Source organism: Sinohyriopsis cumingii, chromosome 11 (assembly GCF_028554795.1).
Source record: "Sinohyriopsis cumingii isolate HCF-2022 chromosome 11, ASM2855479v2, whole genome shotgun sequence".
NCBI lineage: Eukaryota > Metazoa > Mollusca > Bivalvia > Unionida > Unionidae > Sinohyriopsis > Sinohyriopsis cumingii.
In genome coordinates, this window is record NC_142971.1 from 57,129,924 (window position 1) to 57,149,007 (window position 19,084).

The 19,084-nt window shown below is 36.5% G+C and overlaps 1 protein-coding gene across 1 annotated transcript in view; it reads right to left on the reverse strand.

Moving 5' to 3' along the window:
• Positions 1-19,084, reverse strand: part of LOC149788509 (uncharacterized) — a 77,495-nt gene that overhangs the window by 19,068 nt on the left and 39,343 nt on the right. The window contains exons 8-9 of the mRNA XM_089974507.1: positions 15,336-15,441; positions 5,829-6,059 (exon numbers count right to left, since the gene is read on the reverse strand). Coding sequence (XP_089830633.1) covers positions 5,829-6,059; positions 15,336-15,441 — 337 coding nt within the window. The remainder of the gene's footprint in view (positions 1-5,828; positions 6,060-15,335; positions 15,442-19,084) is intronic.

Below are 19,084 nucleotides of genomic sequence, written 5' to 3' on the forward strand. Positions count from 1 at the left end.
GCCTTCTTAAGGATGTGGCTTGTCCCAATCCACCTCCTCCCATTAAGGGGTTGTAAACTGGTGGAAGATGGCCTTCCTGAGCAAAGTGGTGCAGTGATGGTGAACATTACACTTTCAACCTTCCCAGCTGCTGCTTGCTAGTCTTAAAAATATTTTTGCATTCAGATGACAAGCAGGCAAGCAGCCATGTGCCAGAATTTAGATGAACATGCCTGGTTGATAACAATGATGAGACCCGGTTGCATGCACAATATGTTTTGGGACAACAAGCTTTTTGGTCAGCAGTAATACTACCATGTATGGACATGTGGAGGTACCATCATGAAGCCTTCTATTAAAGAACTTTCAGATAAAAACATTTAACATGCCTGAGCATGAGTTTATGGAATGTGCCAATATGACCATGGCTCAATATACCTCAAGGCAAATGAACATATGCACAGTTATATGGCAATCATGGGGATGAGTTAAGACATGGTACATGTGTGTTAGCCACCACAGATATCACGGCTCACATAAATGCTAGTTGCCAAAGTTTTCTACAATTAATATTCATACTAGTCACCAAAAGTTAACTATACATACCCACACTCACTACTATATGCCAAAAGTTAACTATGCATACCCACTCTAACTACTAGACACCAAAAGTTAACTATGCATACCCACTCTCACTACTAGACACCAAAAGTTAACTATGCATAACCACTCTCACTATGTCACCAAAAGTTAACTAAACATACCCACTCTCACTCTTAGTTACCAAAAGTAAACTATGCATACCCACTCTCACTACTAGACACCAAAAGTTAACTATGCATACCCACTCTCACCATGAGACACCAAAAGTTAACTATGCATACCCACTCTCACTATTAGACACCAAAAGTTAACTATGCATACCCACTCTCACTATGTCACCAAAAGTTAAATATGCGTACCCACTCTCACTATTAGACATCAAAAGTTACTATACATACCTAATCTCACTACTAGTCTCCAAAAGTTAACTATGCATACCCACTCTCACTATTAGTCACCAAAAGTTAACTATGCATACCCACTATCACTATTAGTCAGAAAAAGTTAACTATTCATACCCACGCTCACTACTAGACACCAAAATTTAACTATGCATACCCACGCTCACTACCAGACACCAAAAGTTAACTATACATGCCCACGCTCACTACTAGACACCAAAAGTTAACTATGCATACCCACTCTCACTACTAGACACCAAAAGTTAAATATGCATACCCACGCTCACTACTAGACACCAAAAGTTAACTATGCATACCCACTCTCACTACTAGACACCAAAAGTTAAATATGCATACCCACGCTCACTACTAGACACCAAAAGTTAACTATGCATACCCACTCTCACTCCTAGACACCAAAAGTTAACTATGCATACCCACTCTCACTATTAGACATCAAAAGTTACTATACATACCTAATCTCACTACTAGTCTCCAAAAGTTAACTATGCATACCCACTCTCACTATTAGTCACCAAAAGTTAATTAAACATACCCACTCTCACTATTAGTCACCAAAATTTAACTATGCATACCCACTCTCACCATTAGTCATCAAAAGTTAACTATGCATACTGACACTCACTACTAGACACCAAAAGTTAACTATGCATACCCACTCTCACTACTAGACACAAAAAGTTAACTGTGCAGCCACTCTCACTATGTCACCAAAAGTTAACTAAACATACCCACTCTCACTGTTAGTCACCAGAAGTTAACTATGCATACCCACTCTCACTGTTAGTCACCAAAAGTTAACTATGCATACCCACTTTCACTACTAGACACCAAAATTGAACTATGCATACCCACACTCACTACTAGACACCAAATGTTAACTATGCATACCCACTCTCACGAGACACCAAAAGTTAACTATGCATACCCACACTCATTATGTCACAAAAAGATAACCATGCATACACACTCTCACTACTAGACACCAAACATTAACTATGCATACCCACTCTCACTACTAGACACCAAAAGTTAACTATGCATACTCACTCTCACTACTAGACACCAAAAGTTAACTATGCATACCCACTCACACTATTAAACACCAAAAGTTATCTATGTGTACCCACTCTCACTATGTCACCAAAAGTTAACTAAACATACCCACTCTCACTATTAGTCACCAAAAGTTAACTGCATACCCACTCTCACAATTAGACATCAAAAGTTAACTATGCATACCAACTCTCACTATGTCACCAAAAGTTAAATATGCGTACCCACTCTCACTATTTGACACCAAAAGTTAACTATACATACCTAATCTCACTACTAGTCATCAAAAGTTAACTGTGCATACCCACTCTCACTACTAGACACCAAAATTTAACTATGCATACCCACACTCACTACTAGACACCAAAACTTAACTATGCATACCCACTCTCACTACGAGACACCAAAAGTTAACTATGCATACCCACTCTCACTATTAGACACCAAAAGTTAACTATCTGTGCCCACTCTCACTATGTCACCAACAGTTAACTAAACATACCCACTCTCACTATAAGTCACCAAAAGTTAACTGCATACCCACTCTCACTATTAGACACCAAAAGTTAACTATGCATACCCACTCTCACTATGTCACCAAAAGTTAAATATGTGTACCCACTCTCACTATTAGACACCAAAAGTTAACTATACATACCTAATCTCACTACTAGTCACCAACAGTTAACTATGCATACCCACTCTCACTATGTCACCGAAAGTTAACTATGCATACCCACTCTCACTATTAGTCACCAAAAGATAACTATGCATACCCACTCTCACTACTAGACACCAAAATTTAACTATGCATACCCACGCTTACTACTAGACACCAAAATTTAACTATGCATACCCATGCTCACTACTAGACACCAAAAGTTAACTATGCATACCCACACTCACTATGTCATGAAAAGTTAACTATGCATACCCACTCTCACTACTAGACACCAAAAGTTAACTATGCATACCCACTCTCACTATGTCACCAAAAGTTAAATATGCGTACCCACTCTCACTATTAGACACCAAAAGTTAACTATACATACCTAATCTCACTGCTAGTCACCAAAAGTTAACTATGCATACCCACTCTCACTATGTCACCAAAAGTTAACTATGCATACCCACTCTCACTATTAGACACCAAAAGTTAACTATGCATACTCACTCTCACTCCTAGACACCAAAAGTTAACTATGCATACCCACTCTCACTACTAGACGCCAAAAGTAAACTATGCATACCCACTCTCACTATTAGACACCAAAAGTTAACTAAACATACCCACTCTCATTATTAGTCACCAAAATTTAACTATGCATACGCACTCTCACTATTAGTCACAAAAAGTTAACTATGCATACCCACTCTCACTACTAGACACCAAATGTTAACTATGCATACCCAGGACACTACTATGTGCCAAAAGTTAACTATGCATACCCACTCTCACTACTAGACACCAAAAGTTAACTATGCATACCCACTCTCACTACTAGACACCAAAAGTTAACTGTGTAGCCACTCTCACTATGTCACCAAAAAGTTAACTAAACATACCCACTCTCACTGTTAGTCACCAAAAGTTAACTATGCATACCCACTCTCACTATTAGTCACCAAAAGTTGTTGTTGTTGTTGCTGTTGTTCTAGGGTTTAACCCCATTTTTCAGCACCAGATAGACTATACATGGCGGCCAGTATAACTGGTGGAGGAAGAACCCTGGAAAACCCAGGGAAGAACCACCGACCCACGAGAAGCTACTGGCAGGCTTTCCCATATACCCACGCTAGCCGAGCCTTGGACTCAAGCCCATGCAGACAGAGGTGAGATGGCAGTGATCTGGAACAGTGAGTGCTTTAGACCACTCGGCCACTCGGGGCCCCTCACCAAAAGTTAACTATGCATACCCACTCTCACTACTAGACACCAAAATTTAACTATGCATACCCATGCTCATTACTAGACACCAAAAGTTAACTATGCATACCCACTCTCACTACGAGACACCACAAGTTAACTATGCATACCCACACTCACTATGTCACAAAAAGTTAACTATGCATACCCACTCTCACTACTAGACACCAAAAGTTAAATATGCATACCCATGCTCACTACTAGACATCAAAAGTTAACTATGCATACCCACTCTCACTACTAGACACCAAAACTTAACTATGCATACTCACTCTCACTATTAGTCACCAAAAGTTAACTATGCATACCCACTCTCACTACTAGACACCAAAACTTAACTATGCATAACTACTCTCACTACGAGACACCAAAAGTTAACTATGCATACCCACACTCACTATTAGACACCATAAGTTAACTATGTGTACCCACTCTCACTATGTCACCAAAAGTTAACTAAACATACCCACTCTCACTATTAGTCACCAAAAGTTAACTGCATACCCACTCTCACTATTAGACACCAAAAGTTAACTATGCATATCCACTCTCACAATGTCACCAAAAGTTAAATATGCATACCCACTCTCACTATTAGACACCAAAAGTTAACTATACATACCTAATCTTGCTACTAGTCATCAAAAGTTAACTATACATACCCATTCTCACTATGTCATCAAAAGTTAACTATGCATACCCACTCTCACTACAAGACACCAAAAGTTAACTATGCATACCCACTCTCACTATTAGACACCAAAAGTTAATTATGTGTACCCACTCTCACTATGTCACCAAAAGTTAACTAAACATACCCACTCTCACTATAAGTCACCAAAAGTTAACTGCATACCCGCTCTCACTATTAGACACCAAAAGTTAACTATGCATACCCACTCTCACTATGTCACCAAAAGTTAAATATGTGTACCCACTCTCACTATTAGACACCAAAAGTTAACTATACATACCTAATCTCACTACTACTCACCAAAAGTTAACTATGCATACCCACTCTCACCATTACTCACCAAAAGTTAACTATGCATACCCACTATCACTACTAGACACCAAAATTTAACTATGCATACCCACGCTCACTACTAGACACCAAAATTTAACTATGCATACCCATGCTCACTACTAGACACCAAAAGTTAACTATGCATACCCACACTCACTATGTCATGAAAAGTTAACTATGCATACCCACTCTCACTACTAGACACCAAAAGTTAACTATGCATACCCACACTCACTACTAGACACCAAAAGTTAACTATGCATACCCTCTCTCACTATGTCACCAAAAGTTAACTATGCATACCCACTCTCACTATTAGACACCAAAAGTTAACTATGCATACCTAATCTCACTACTAGTCACCAAAAGTTAACTATGCATACCCACTCTCACTATGTCACCAAAAGTTAACTATATATACCTACTCTCACTATTAGACACCAAAAGTTAACTATGCATAACCACTCTCACTATTAGACACCAAAAGGTAACTATGCATACCTAATCTCACTACTAGTCACCAAAAAATACCCAATCTCACTGTTAGTCACCAAAGGTTAACTATGCATACCTGATGTGTCACAAGAACTAGTCACCAGAAGTTAACTATGAATACCAACTCTCACTACTAGTCATAAGAAAATAGAACTCAAGTTTTATTTTGAAAAATAAGTAAAAATGATTCAAAATAAATAGCTTAAACCAATTAACATCTCACGACTAATGAAAATGGACGTACAATGTACAATAAAGGACTTTTTCTGCAGTCACAGTAATTGAAATTCAGTATTCATGGTCAAGTAAAGAACATTACCTTTCAGGTTTCTCTTTTGCCAGTAAACCCATCCAAAGAACAAAATAACGGCAACTCCAAGAGCAGACCCAATGACAGCGAGTATTATTTGTACAGTATTCGGACCATTTGTAGGAATAACACTTGGACTTGGTGCTTCAGTGGTGGATGTTGTGGTAGATGTAGTTGTGGTGGTTGTTGTGGTAGAAGTAGTTGTAGTGGTTGTTGTGGTAGATATAGGTGTAGTACTCCCTGGAATGAAAAGAAATATTAGATATTTAAGCTCTAGCCTGGACAGAGTTGCCTCTAGGATTTAGTAAATTTGTAAAATAAAAAAAGAAACCTGTTACCAGGATGCATTTGCCTCATTACATAAAATTCTGTAACCAGGCTGCATTTTTCCCATAATGTAAAAAAAGAATATAACCAGGCTGCATTTTCCCCATAATGTAAAAGAAATTGTGACCAGGCTACATATTCCCCACACTGAAGAAAGAACTGTATCCAGGCTGAATTTTCCACATACTGTAAAAAAACAACAAAGAACTTAAACTAGGCTGCATTTTTCCCATCCTGTAAAAAAACTGTAGCCATGCTGCAATTTCCCATACTGTTAAAAAAAACTGTAGTGAGGCTGCATTTTCCCCATACTGTAAAAAAAATGTGCAACCAGGCTACATTTTCCACACACTGTAAAAAACAACAACAATAAACTAACCTGGCTGCACTTTCCCCCAACTGTAAAAAAAAACTGTAGCCAGGCTGCATTTTCCCCATAATGTAAAAACATTGCAACCAGGCTAAATTTTCCCCATACTGTAAAAATAATGTAGCAAGGCTGTATTTTCCCCATATTGTAAAAAAAAAAACAGGCTGCATTTTCCCATACTGTAAAATTAAATTTAACTAGGCTGCATTTTGCCCATACTGTAAAAAAACTGTAACCCAGCTGCATTTCCCCATACTGTCCAAACAGATGTAACCAGACTGTACTTTCCGCATACTGTAAATCAAAATGTAACCAGGCTACATTTTCCCCATACTGTCCAAAAATATGTAACCAGGCTGTACATTCCCCATACTGTAAAAAAAGAACTGTAACCCAGCTGCATTTTCTCCATACTGTCCAAAAAGATGTAACCAGGCTGTACTTTCCGCATACTGTAAATAAAACTGTAACCAGGCTGTATTTTCTCCATACTGTCCAAAAATATTTAACCAGGCTGTACTTGTCCCATACTGTAAAAAAACTATAACCCAGCTGCATTTTCCCCATACTGTCCAAAAAGATGTAACCAGGCTGTACTTTCCGCATACTGTAAATAAAAATGTAACCAGGCTGCTTTTCCCCATACCGTCCAAACAGATGTAACCTGGCTGTACTTTCCACATACTATAAATACAAATGTAACCAGGCTGCATTTTCCCCATACTGTCCAAACAGATGTAACCAGGCTGTACTTTCCACATACTATAAATACAAATGTAACCAGGCTGTACTTTCCCCATACTGTAAAAAGACTGTAACCCAGCTGTATTTTTCCCATACTGTCCAAAAAGACATAACCAGGCTGTACTTTCCGCATACTGTAAAAAATACTGTAGCAAGGCTGCATTTTCCCCATAATGTAAAAAAAATTGCAAGCAGGCTAAATTTTCCCTATACTGTAGAAAAAACTGTAGTCAGGCTGCATTTCCCACATACTGCAAAAAAATAAAAACAGGATGCATTTTCCCATTTTCCCATACTGTAAAATTAAATTTAACTAGGCTGCATTTTGCCCATACTGTAAAAAAACTGTAACCCAGCTGCATTTCCCCATACTGTCCAAAAAGATGTAACCAGACTGTCCTTCCGCATACTGCAAATAAAAATGTAACCATGCTGCATTTTCCCCATCTTGTCCAAAAAGATGTAACCAGGCTGTACTTTCCCCATACTGTAAAAAAACTGTAACCAGGCTGTATTTTCCCCATACTGTAAAAAAAAACAGGCTGCATTTTCCCATACTGTAAAATTAAATTTAACTAGGCTGCATTTTGCCCATACTGTAAAAAACTGTAATCCAGCTGCATTTCCCCATACTGTCCAAAAAGATGTAACCAGGCTGTACTTTCCGCATACTGTAAATAAAAATGTAACCAGGCTGCATTTTCCCCATCTTGTCCAAAAAGATGTAACCAGGCTGCATTTTCCCCATGCTGTACAAAACTGTAACCTGGCTGCAGTTTCCCCATACTGTAAACAAAATTGTTTAGCCAGGCTACATTTTCCCCCATACTGTAAAAAAAACTGGTTTAAACAGGCTACATTTTTCCATACTGTCAAAAAACTGTAACCAGGCTGCATTTCACCATACTGTCCAAAAAGATGTAACCAGGCTGTACTTTCCACATACTGTAAATAAAAATGTAACCAGGCTGCATTTTCCCCATACTGTCCAAAAAGATGTAACTAGGCTGTACTTTCCCCATACTGTAAACAAAAATGTAACCAGGCTGCATTTTCCCCATGCTATACAAAACTGTAACCTGGCTGCAGTTTCCCCATACTGTAAACAAAATTGTAACCAGGCTGCATTTTCACCATAATGTCAATCACACATTTATTGATTCTTAAGTTTTGAAACATGTTGAATGTTTGGACATCACAAGAGATTATAAATGAAATGAAAACCTGCCTTTCTGGAACTCATTCTTGAGAAGGGCAGTTGTTTTTACAAACCATTAATTCTTATCACTGATGCATATGCCAAGCAAACTGCATGCAGGCCTACTGGAGGAAAGGTTCCATGGAAGCAGCTGACTACCAAGTGCTAAACCAGATTGCCATATCTTACAATTTGTTAAAGATATCATAGTAAGTACAAATAATTGAACAAAAATATTGGAATTTTAGAACATTTAAATTTGCAGAACAGAGCTCTGCTCACAATGCTTGTGTTTAATGTAGCACAAGATTATGGATTTTTGAGAAAGTGGACATAACAGATGGCATTGGAAATATATTTCAATACAAAGAGGTAACAGACCAATGAAGGATCATTCCTAGAATGTGGATATCCTGAAGGAACACAAGAACTAGACAAATGAAGAACCATTCCTATAATGTAGATATCCTGATGTGTCACAAGAACTAGACAAATGAAGCACCATTCCTAGAATGTAAATATCCTGAAGGGACACAAGAACTAATGAAGGATCATTCCTAGAATGTAGATATCCTGATGTGTCACAAGAACTAGTCAAATGAAGAATCACTCCTAGAATATAGATATCCTGAAGGGACACAAGAACTAGACAAATGAAGGACCATTCCTAGAATGTAGATACCCTGATGTGTCACAACAACTAGACAAATGAAGGACAATTCCTAGAATGTAAATATCCTGAAAGGACACAAGAACTAATGAAGGCTCATTCCTAGAATGTAGATATCCTGATGTGTCACAAGAAGTAGTCAAATAAAGGATCATTCCTAGAATGTAGATATCCTGATGGGACACAAGAACTAGACAAATGAAGGACCATTCCTAGAATGTAGATACCCTGATGTGTCACAAGAACTAGACAAATGAAGGACCATTCCTAGAATGTAAATATCCTGAAGGGACACAAGAACTAATGAAGGCTCATTCCTAGAATGTAGATATCCTGATGTGTCACAAGAACTAGACAAATGAAGGATCATTCCTAGAATGTAGATATCCTGAAGGGACACAAGAACTAGACAAATGAAGGACCATTCCTAGAATGTAGATATCCTGATGTGTCACAAGAACTAGACAAATGAAGGACCATTCCTAGAATGTAGATACCCTGATGTGTCACAACAACTAGACAAATGAAGGACAATTCCTAGAATGTAAATATCCTGAAAGGACACAAGAACTAATGAAGGCTCATTCCTAGAATGTAGATATCCTGATGTGTCACAAGAAGTAGTCAAATGAAGGATCATTCCTAGAATGTAGATATCCTGATGGGACACAAGAACTAGACAAATGAAGGACCATTCCTAGAATATAGATACCCTGATGTGTCACAAGAACTAGACAAATGAAGGACCATTCCTAGAATGTAAATATCCTGAAGGGACACAAGAACTAATGAAGGATCATTCCTAGAATGTAGATATCCTGATGTGTCACAAGAACTAGACAAATGAAGGACCATTCCTAGAATGTAATATCCTGAAGGGACACAAGAACTAATGAAGAATCATTCCTAGAATGTAGATATCCTGATGTGTCACAAGAACTAGTCAAATGAAGGATCATTCCTAGAATGTAGATATCCTGAAGGGACACAAGAACTAGACAAATGAAGGACCATTCCTAGAATGTAAATATCCTGATGGGTCACAAGAACTAGACAAATGAAGGACCATTCCTAAAATGTAGATATCCTGATGTGTCACAAGAACTAGACAAATGAAGAACCATTCCTGGAATGTAAATATCCTGAAGGGACACAAGAACTAATCAAGAATCATTCCTAGAATGTAGATATCCTCATGTGTCACAAGAATTAGTCAAATGAAGGATCATTCCTAGAATGTAGATATCCTGAAGGGACACAAGAACTAGACAAATGAAGGACCATTCCTAGAATGTAGATATCCTGATGTGTCATAAGAACTAGACAAATGAAGGACCATTCCTAAAATGTAGATATCCTGATGTGTCACAAGAACTAGACAAATGAAGGATCATTCCTAGAATGTAGATATCCTGAAGGGACACAAGAACTAGACAAATGAAGGACCATTCCTAGAATGTAGATATCCTGATGTGTCACAAGAACTAGACAAATGAAGGACCATTCCTAGAATGTAGATACCCTGATGTGTCACAACAACTAGACAAATGAAGGACAATTCCTAGAATGTAAATATCCTGAAATGACACAAGAACTAATGAAGGCTCATTCCTAGAATGTAGATATCCTGATGTGTCACAAGAAGTAGTCAAATGAAGGATCATTCCTAGAATGTAGATATCCTGATGGGACACAAGAACTAGACAAATGAAGGATCATTCCTAGAATGTAGATATCCTGAAGGGACACAAGAACTAGACAAATGAAGGACCATTCCTAGAATGTAGATATCCTGATGTGTCACAAGAACTAGACAAATGAAGGACCATTCCTAAAATGTAGATATCCTGATGTGTCACAAGAACTAGACATATGAAGGACCATTCATAGAATGTAGATATCCTGAAGGGACACAAGAACTAGACAAATGAAGGACCATTCCTAGGATGTAGATATCCTGATGTGTCACAAGAACTAGACAAATGAAGGACCATTCCTAAAATGTAGATATCCTGATGTGTCACAAGAACTAGACAAATGAAGGACCATTCCTAGAATGTAGATATCCTGAAGGGACACAAGAACTAGACAAATGAAGGACCATTCCTAAAATGTAGATATCCTGATGTGTCACAAGAACTAGACAAATGAAGGACCATTCTTAAAATGTAGATATCCTGATGTGTCACAAGAACTAGACAAATGAAGAACCATTCCTAGAATGTAAATATCCTGAAGGGACACAAGAACTAATGAAGAATCATTCCTAGAATGTAAATATTCTGATGTGTCACAAGAACTAGTCAAATGAAGGATCATTCCTAGAATGTAGATATCCTGAAGGGACACAAGAACTAGACAAATGAAGGACCATTCCTAGAATGTAGATATCCTTATGTGTCACAAAAACTAGACAAATGAAGGACCATTCCTAAAATGTAGATATCCTGATGTGTCACAAGAACTAGACAAATGAAGGACCATTCCTAAAATGTAGATATCCAGATGTGTCAGAAGAAATAGACAAATGAAGAACCATTCCTAGAATGTAAATATCCTGAAGGGACACAAGAACTAGATGCCTCAGGTATACCACCAGAAAAAAAAACAGATTATTGCAAACATTATGGCAGCCCTTTCATTACACACAAAATGGACAAGATAGATGTAATGAACATGAAGGGGAAAGTGAAGTTCATATATTAATATAAAAAGGAAGCAAACCATTCTTGAAATGTGGAAAATAAAGTACTGGGAGTAGACATCATAGTGAGAGAATCAATACCTATTATGAAACAAATATAGAAGAAAACAGAAGAGGTACACTTAATGATCATACTATACGCAATACTACTAGAAGTTACGGTCAAAATATTTCAAGAGAAACTAAAGATTAAACCACTCCATGTCAGATGGGCTTTACATCCAGGCTATACAATTAGGAATGCAATAATGACTTTTTGAGATAGATAAAGAACAATGTCCAAACATCAAAACTTTTTCTACATGCATGCATGATTCTTGTGTCCAATCCTTATATTTTGAACACAACATGGAAATAAAGCATTCATGATTCTTTTGTCCAATCCTTATATTTTTAACAAAACATGGAAATAAAGCATGCATTATTCTTTTTTCAAGTCCTTATATTTTGTGAGATTATACCTGCACAGATTAAACAATTTTGCACAGAAATTTCAATTCACATGGGATTTTCACAAGTACACATCCTTCATTCAAGTCTGGCTGGAGATTATAGAAGTCTTGAGCCTGAGTTCAAGTCTGAGAACTGAGATTTTGTGCAAGTCAATCACAAATGATGTAACTTTTGTACAGTCACTTTTGATTGGCTGCGATTTAAAACTCAATTTTAAAATCAGTTTTGCAATCTCCAGGCCACATCTAAATTTTCTCTGCCACAGTCATTACACAAGTCAACAATACTGTGTATGTCTTTGTAAAATACTTCATGAAAATGCACTATGCTAACAAACAAAACTGAAATATTTAAGTACAAAACTACTTCACAAATAAAATATGTATATTCCACAGCAAATAACATGTTACACACATTATAAGCAGCATTTAATCTATGCAATAACTTGGTTAATATACAGGACTTGGTGGAAGAACTTGTTTAATATCCAGGACTTAGTCTGTGCAAATACTTGCCCAATATACAGGACTTTGTGCAAGAACCTGCCTAATATTCAGGTCTTAGTATGTGCAAGAACTTGTCTAATATCCAGGACTTAGTCCATGCAAAATCTTGACTAATATCCAGGACTTTGTGCAAGAACTTGCATAATATACAGGACTTTGTGCAAGAACTTGCCTAATATCCAGGACTTTGTGCAAGAATTTGCTTAATATGCAGGTTTTAGTATGTGCAAGAACTTGCCTAATATCCAGGTCTTTGTGCAAGAACTTGTTTAATATCCAGGTCTTAGTATGTGCAAGAACTTGCCTAATATCCAGGACTTTGTGCAAGAACTTGCTTAATATACAGGACTTTGTACAAAAACTTGCCTAATGTCCTGGTCTTAGTCTGTGCAAGAACTTGCCTAATATCCAGGACTTTGTGCAAGAACTTGCTTAATATCCAGGTCTTAGTATGTGCAAGAACTTGCCTAATATTCAGGACTTTGTGCAAGAACTTGCTTAATATACAGGACTTTGTGCAAAAACTTGCCTAATATCCAGGTCTTAGTATGTTTCAAGAACTTGCCTAATATCCAGGTCTTAGTATGTGCAAGAACTTGCCTAATATCCAGGTCTTAGTATGTGCAAGAACTTGCCTAATATCCAGGTCTTAGTATGTGCAAGAACTTGCCTAATATCCAGGACTTTGTGGAACAACATGCTTAATATCCAGCTCTTAGCATGTGCAAGAACTTGCTTAATATCAAGGATTCAGTATGTGCAAGAACTTGCTTAATATCAAGGATTTAGTATGTGCAAGAACTTGCTTAATATCAAGGACAATAATACTCTCATACACACTGGGTCTTAATCAGAATGCCATTGCAACACTTGTTTTAGTTGTTCAAATACTGAACAACTATCATCTTTATTCAATCTTGAATAGGGTTTCCAAAACCTCAAAATAGATTTCCAGGGCCACAATTATGCCAGAACTTTCCAGAACCTCAAAATAAACTTCCAGGGCCTCTATTATGCCAAAAAAGATACCACATAGCTGGTTGTTTGAATCCAGCTACCTAAAATCATCTGTTGAATGTTTTAAAAAAAGATCAATATACACAAAATATAAGCATGTTTATTACAACACTGTTATACTCTGAATGAAAAATACTTTATATTGCCAAGTGAACTGAACATATCTGGAAAGAAGTACATAAATACTTTATCAATAACTTAATATATCTGGAAACATCCACAAATATTAAATACTTTATCAATAACTTAATATATCTGGAAACATACACATAAATACTTTATCAATAACTTAATATATCTGGAAACATACACATAAATACTTTATCAATAACTTAATATATCTGGAAACATACACATAAATACTTTATCAATATTAGACCACCCAAGTGGCCTAAGTGTTTAGAGCATCTGCTTTGGATGTGGGAGGTCGCAGGTTAGAACCCCAGCTGAGTCATACCAAAGACATATAAAAATGGTACTAACAGCTACCTTACTTGGCAATCAGCATTAAGAGGTTTGTGTTAGATTCTGGTCAGCCTGGTGTCAGGATAATGTGACGAGGTGGGACATCATGTTCCATGCCTACATCACGATGCCCCAGTGCGGGACATCACTACTGGCTGTCACACTGCAGACATCATAGCGATATGACTCATATTGTTAAAGCTATATTAAAACTCTAAACACGAATGCACCACTGAATAAACATCTATTCCTACTTCCAACTGCACTGGTCAGAAATGGGCTTCTGAGAAGACTAACATTTATATAGGTGTAGGATGGATGTGATGATAAACAAAAATATTTAATCCATACTAGTAAAGCACAACATATTGGTCACAGTGACCTTTAATTTTAAGGGCACAGTAATAACAAAAGATGCATATAATTATCAGGTTTCATGATTGGAACATAAACAACACCTGAGAAATTAACTTTCAGCACAAACGTTGAAGAAAGCCACTGAACATGAAATATAGGTCACAATGACTTCATTTGGTAAAAAGGAGGTGGACATTATCAAAATCTATCCCCCAGTTTCATGATTCTACATAGGATAGTTTGTACAACTTAGCATGCCAAAAATGTGTGGACATGGGCTAAAATAACCAAAATTAATTAAAGTGATTGAAACATGAAATATGGGTCACACTGACTTACAATTTTATAAGGATTTGGCACTAAATGAGAATCATTCTGTCACTAAATTTCATGACTCCAGGTATAACAGCATTTTTCCATTTACCTCATGTAAGTGCCTTTGGACACTTCTACTCCATTCTAATGGAAGCACCTTTGGATGCCTCTACCCAATTATCATGGAAGCGCATTTAGACACTTCTACACTATTCTCATGGAAGTGCCTTTCGATGCCTGCTCACTGTAATATCAGCCATTTTAGTGAGAGGTTTAGCATGAATTCTGTGAAAGTGGAAAATCTAATACAGTTAACATTTTAATGCTGGCAAGACAGAATCACAAAAGAAAAGAAACTAAACACAGGCATGACAGGTTAGTAAAACTTACTATTGTATATGAAGAAAGGAAATGTCTCTGTGGTAATACATTGTTGACAAATATTGTTGGGGCTTCTGCATATGCAATCTCCAGTGAAGTTATCCACAGGTTTCACCTGACAAGAAAATAACGATTTTAATAAAGTGACATAAAGATTTTAAATGGCTTCTATGTGGAATCTAATTATCGGCTTTAAAAAATGTGCAGATAGTCTTTAAACATGTTTAGTTAGGCATTAGTAACACCTAGATATGAATTAAACATGTCCATATGGGCATTAAACATGTTTATATGGGCATTAAACATGTCTAGACAGGCATTAGAAATGTCTAGACATGAATTAAACTTGTCCAGATGGGCATTAAACATGTCTAGATGGGCATTAGAAATGTCTAGATGTGCATTAAACATGTCTCAACAGACTTTAGTAATGTCTAGATAGACACTAAACATGTATAGATGTGCATTATACATATCTAGATAGGCATTAAGCATGTCTAGATAGGCATTAAACATGTCTAAATAGGCATTAAACATGTCTAGATAGGCATTAAGCATGTCTAGATAGGCATTAAACATGTCTAAATAGGTATTAATATGTCTAGATAGGCTTTAGTAATGTCTAGATATGCTTTAAACATGTCAAGACAGGCGTTAGAAATGTGTCTAGATAGGCAATAGAAATGTACTTGATTAGCATCTGTTATCTAGGGTCTGATGTCAATTCTATTAAATGAAAGGGTACCACATTCAACATATTTCTGCTTCTGTTCCATATATTCACATGCAAGGGTAGCACACTCAACATAATTACTGTTCCTAGTCTATGACATGTAAGGATACTGTTTCCAACATATTTTCAGTTCCATCACATACATGGGTACTGTATTCAACATAATTCCAGTTCTGTCACATACAAGGATACTGTATTCAACATAATTCCATTTCTATCAAATGCATATTGGATTAGAAACATAGTCTCTATATCTAAACAGCCAATGAGAAGCATAATCTCTATATCTAGACAGCCAATGAGAAACAAAGTCTCTATATCTCGATAAGCCATTGAGAAACATAGTCTCTATATCTAGATAAGCCATTGAGAAACATAGTCTGTATATCTAAACAGCCAATGAGAAACGTAGTCTGTATATCTAAACAGCCAATGAGAAGCATAGTCTCTATATCTAGACAGCCAATGAGAAACATAGTCTCTATATCTCGACAGCCAATGAGAAACATAGTCTCTATATCTAGATAAGACATTGAGAAACATAGTCTGTATATCTAAACAGCCAATGAGAAACATAGTCTCTATATCTAGACAGCCAATGAGAAACATAGTCTCTATATCTCAACAGCCAATGAGAAACATAGTCTCTATATCTAAATAGTCAATCAGTCTGCAAGGTAACTAAATAATGTGCAAAGGTCTCACTTATCACAGAACCCATCTACAATAATCATTATCACTGACAACACACATGCTGATGACATAGGCCAATTTACCAAGTCTTATAAAAATTCTATTGAAAATTCAGCCTCCCAAACTGTAAAAAAAATTCTTCCATCAAATACGTCACCTCAAATATATGCATATTTCTTACTCATAATAAAAAATTATCCAAAATGTTTTACCATCCTCCAATGACTTGATGTTTACAATCATCAAATGACTTGATACTGTTTACAATCAACCACTGACTTTCCATATACAAAACATCTTAATAGACAGTGCATGCTGCCAGATTTTCTATTAGTCTATATGATGTCTAGAAGAAAGGAGACAGTTTTATGTTGTTGTGGGTTTCATGCAATTTTTCAGCACATTATGCATGGTTGCCAGTACAACTAGTGAAGGATATAATCTGGGTTTTCAATGAAAAACCACTGACCCACAGGAAGCTACTGCCTGATAGTCCGCAGCTATCTCACACAATGTCATGCTATCATACAAAGCAGTCTTTTTCAAGTTCACCGTTTTATAACTGTATACACAAATTGAATTCAATTATACTTTGCAATTGCATAAAGGATGAGCAATGTTCAATGAGTTCTTATAATTCAATCAGACTATTCTTGTCAGACACCAATTCATGTAAGAATGTGGTTATTTCCAGTAATCATCTTGCCTTGCAGTTGTCAAATCATTAAATGTGTAACAAAGCCATTTCATGTGAAAGCATGTGTAACATATATCATTGCATTCATGCTTATAAACCATGTCTCGTGTACTTCATGGATGGGTCAGTCATTATGTTTGTAGCTGTTTATGTGACAGCGAGTTGTAGAATTTTAAGGGCGCTTTGTGTAACCCAAATGCTGCTTTCAATGGTGATGTTTGCTCAAAGGATGGTATTGATTTACTCGCAGTGAGGCCCAACACTTTGGGACCATTCGGTCTGCAGGGAATAAAGAGGTTCTTGAGGGACTCTTCAGCAAACTGGGAGGGGTAGGCCATGTGTAGTGGCTCCTTCACCGTTCAACAAGACATGTGGAACTGGAAATATGTCGTGATCGTCAAATGGCTGCCACAAGATACATTGATTCATAATTTACTCATTATTAATCAATATCGCTATAAGAGTGAAATCAATAATTGTATATATATATATATATATATATATATATATATATATATATATATATATATATATATATATATATATACACACACACACATATATATATATATACACACACACACATATATATATATATATATATATATATATATATATATATATATATATATATATATATAGAGAGAGAGAGAGAGAGAGAGAGAGAGATAAACACACACACACATATATGAATGAAAATCAGTAATATATACATCTACTTGTGGTTGAAGTATACATTATTTGTATTTTTCTACAAATTCTATAATAACTATTAGCCATGTCTGAACAATAGCAATGACAGTGCCACATGAAACTATAATGTGAAACACTAATCTGAACAGTGTTACTGATGCAAATCACACTGCTATCACATACTATGCAGCTGTAAGTCACACTGCTATCACATGTAGAGTAGTTGATAGTCACACTGATATCATATGTTAAGTAGCTGTGTAAATTACACTGATATTACATATTGAGTAATTGTAAGTCACACTGATATGACATGTTGAGTAGCTGTTAAGTCACACTGATATCACATGTTGAGTAGCTGATAATAACTGGTGTGGCAGAATTTCAATGCCTGTCAGAGTAGTCAATAAGAATATTTATGAGGACTTGTTGATTGAAACAGAGTTAGTCTAATTTCCATCATGGTATGTTATCTCCGGTACATACAACTGATAATGACAAGATTTTTCACAAATTTCTCTGTCCATATGTATCAGTGTTGACCAGTGTACAAAAATGTTGTGGTCATGATGTCACTGAGAGACGCATTCCCCTGAACTTGGAGTCTATGACACTGTGTTAAAACAAAGTAGCATCCAAAGCAGGGATGGGTCGATAATGTTACATTACTGCACTAGTGCTGACTGCATGAGAAACAACCTGGAACAAGTTTAATCCACTGTCAATGTTCTGTATACTTTTTTACAGATAACAGATTCAAATTTTCAAAATTATATGTTTGTATTTTTATCCTTCACAAGTTGTTGAAGAAATAGATGATAAAAAAGAACTTTCCTCCCATGACTTCATTCCCAGGGCTTCACTATCATGAATGTAAAAAGGACTTCCCTCCCATGACTTCATTCCCAGGGCTTCACTATCATGAATGTAAAAAGGACTTCC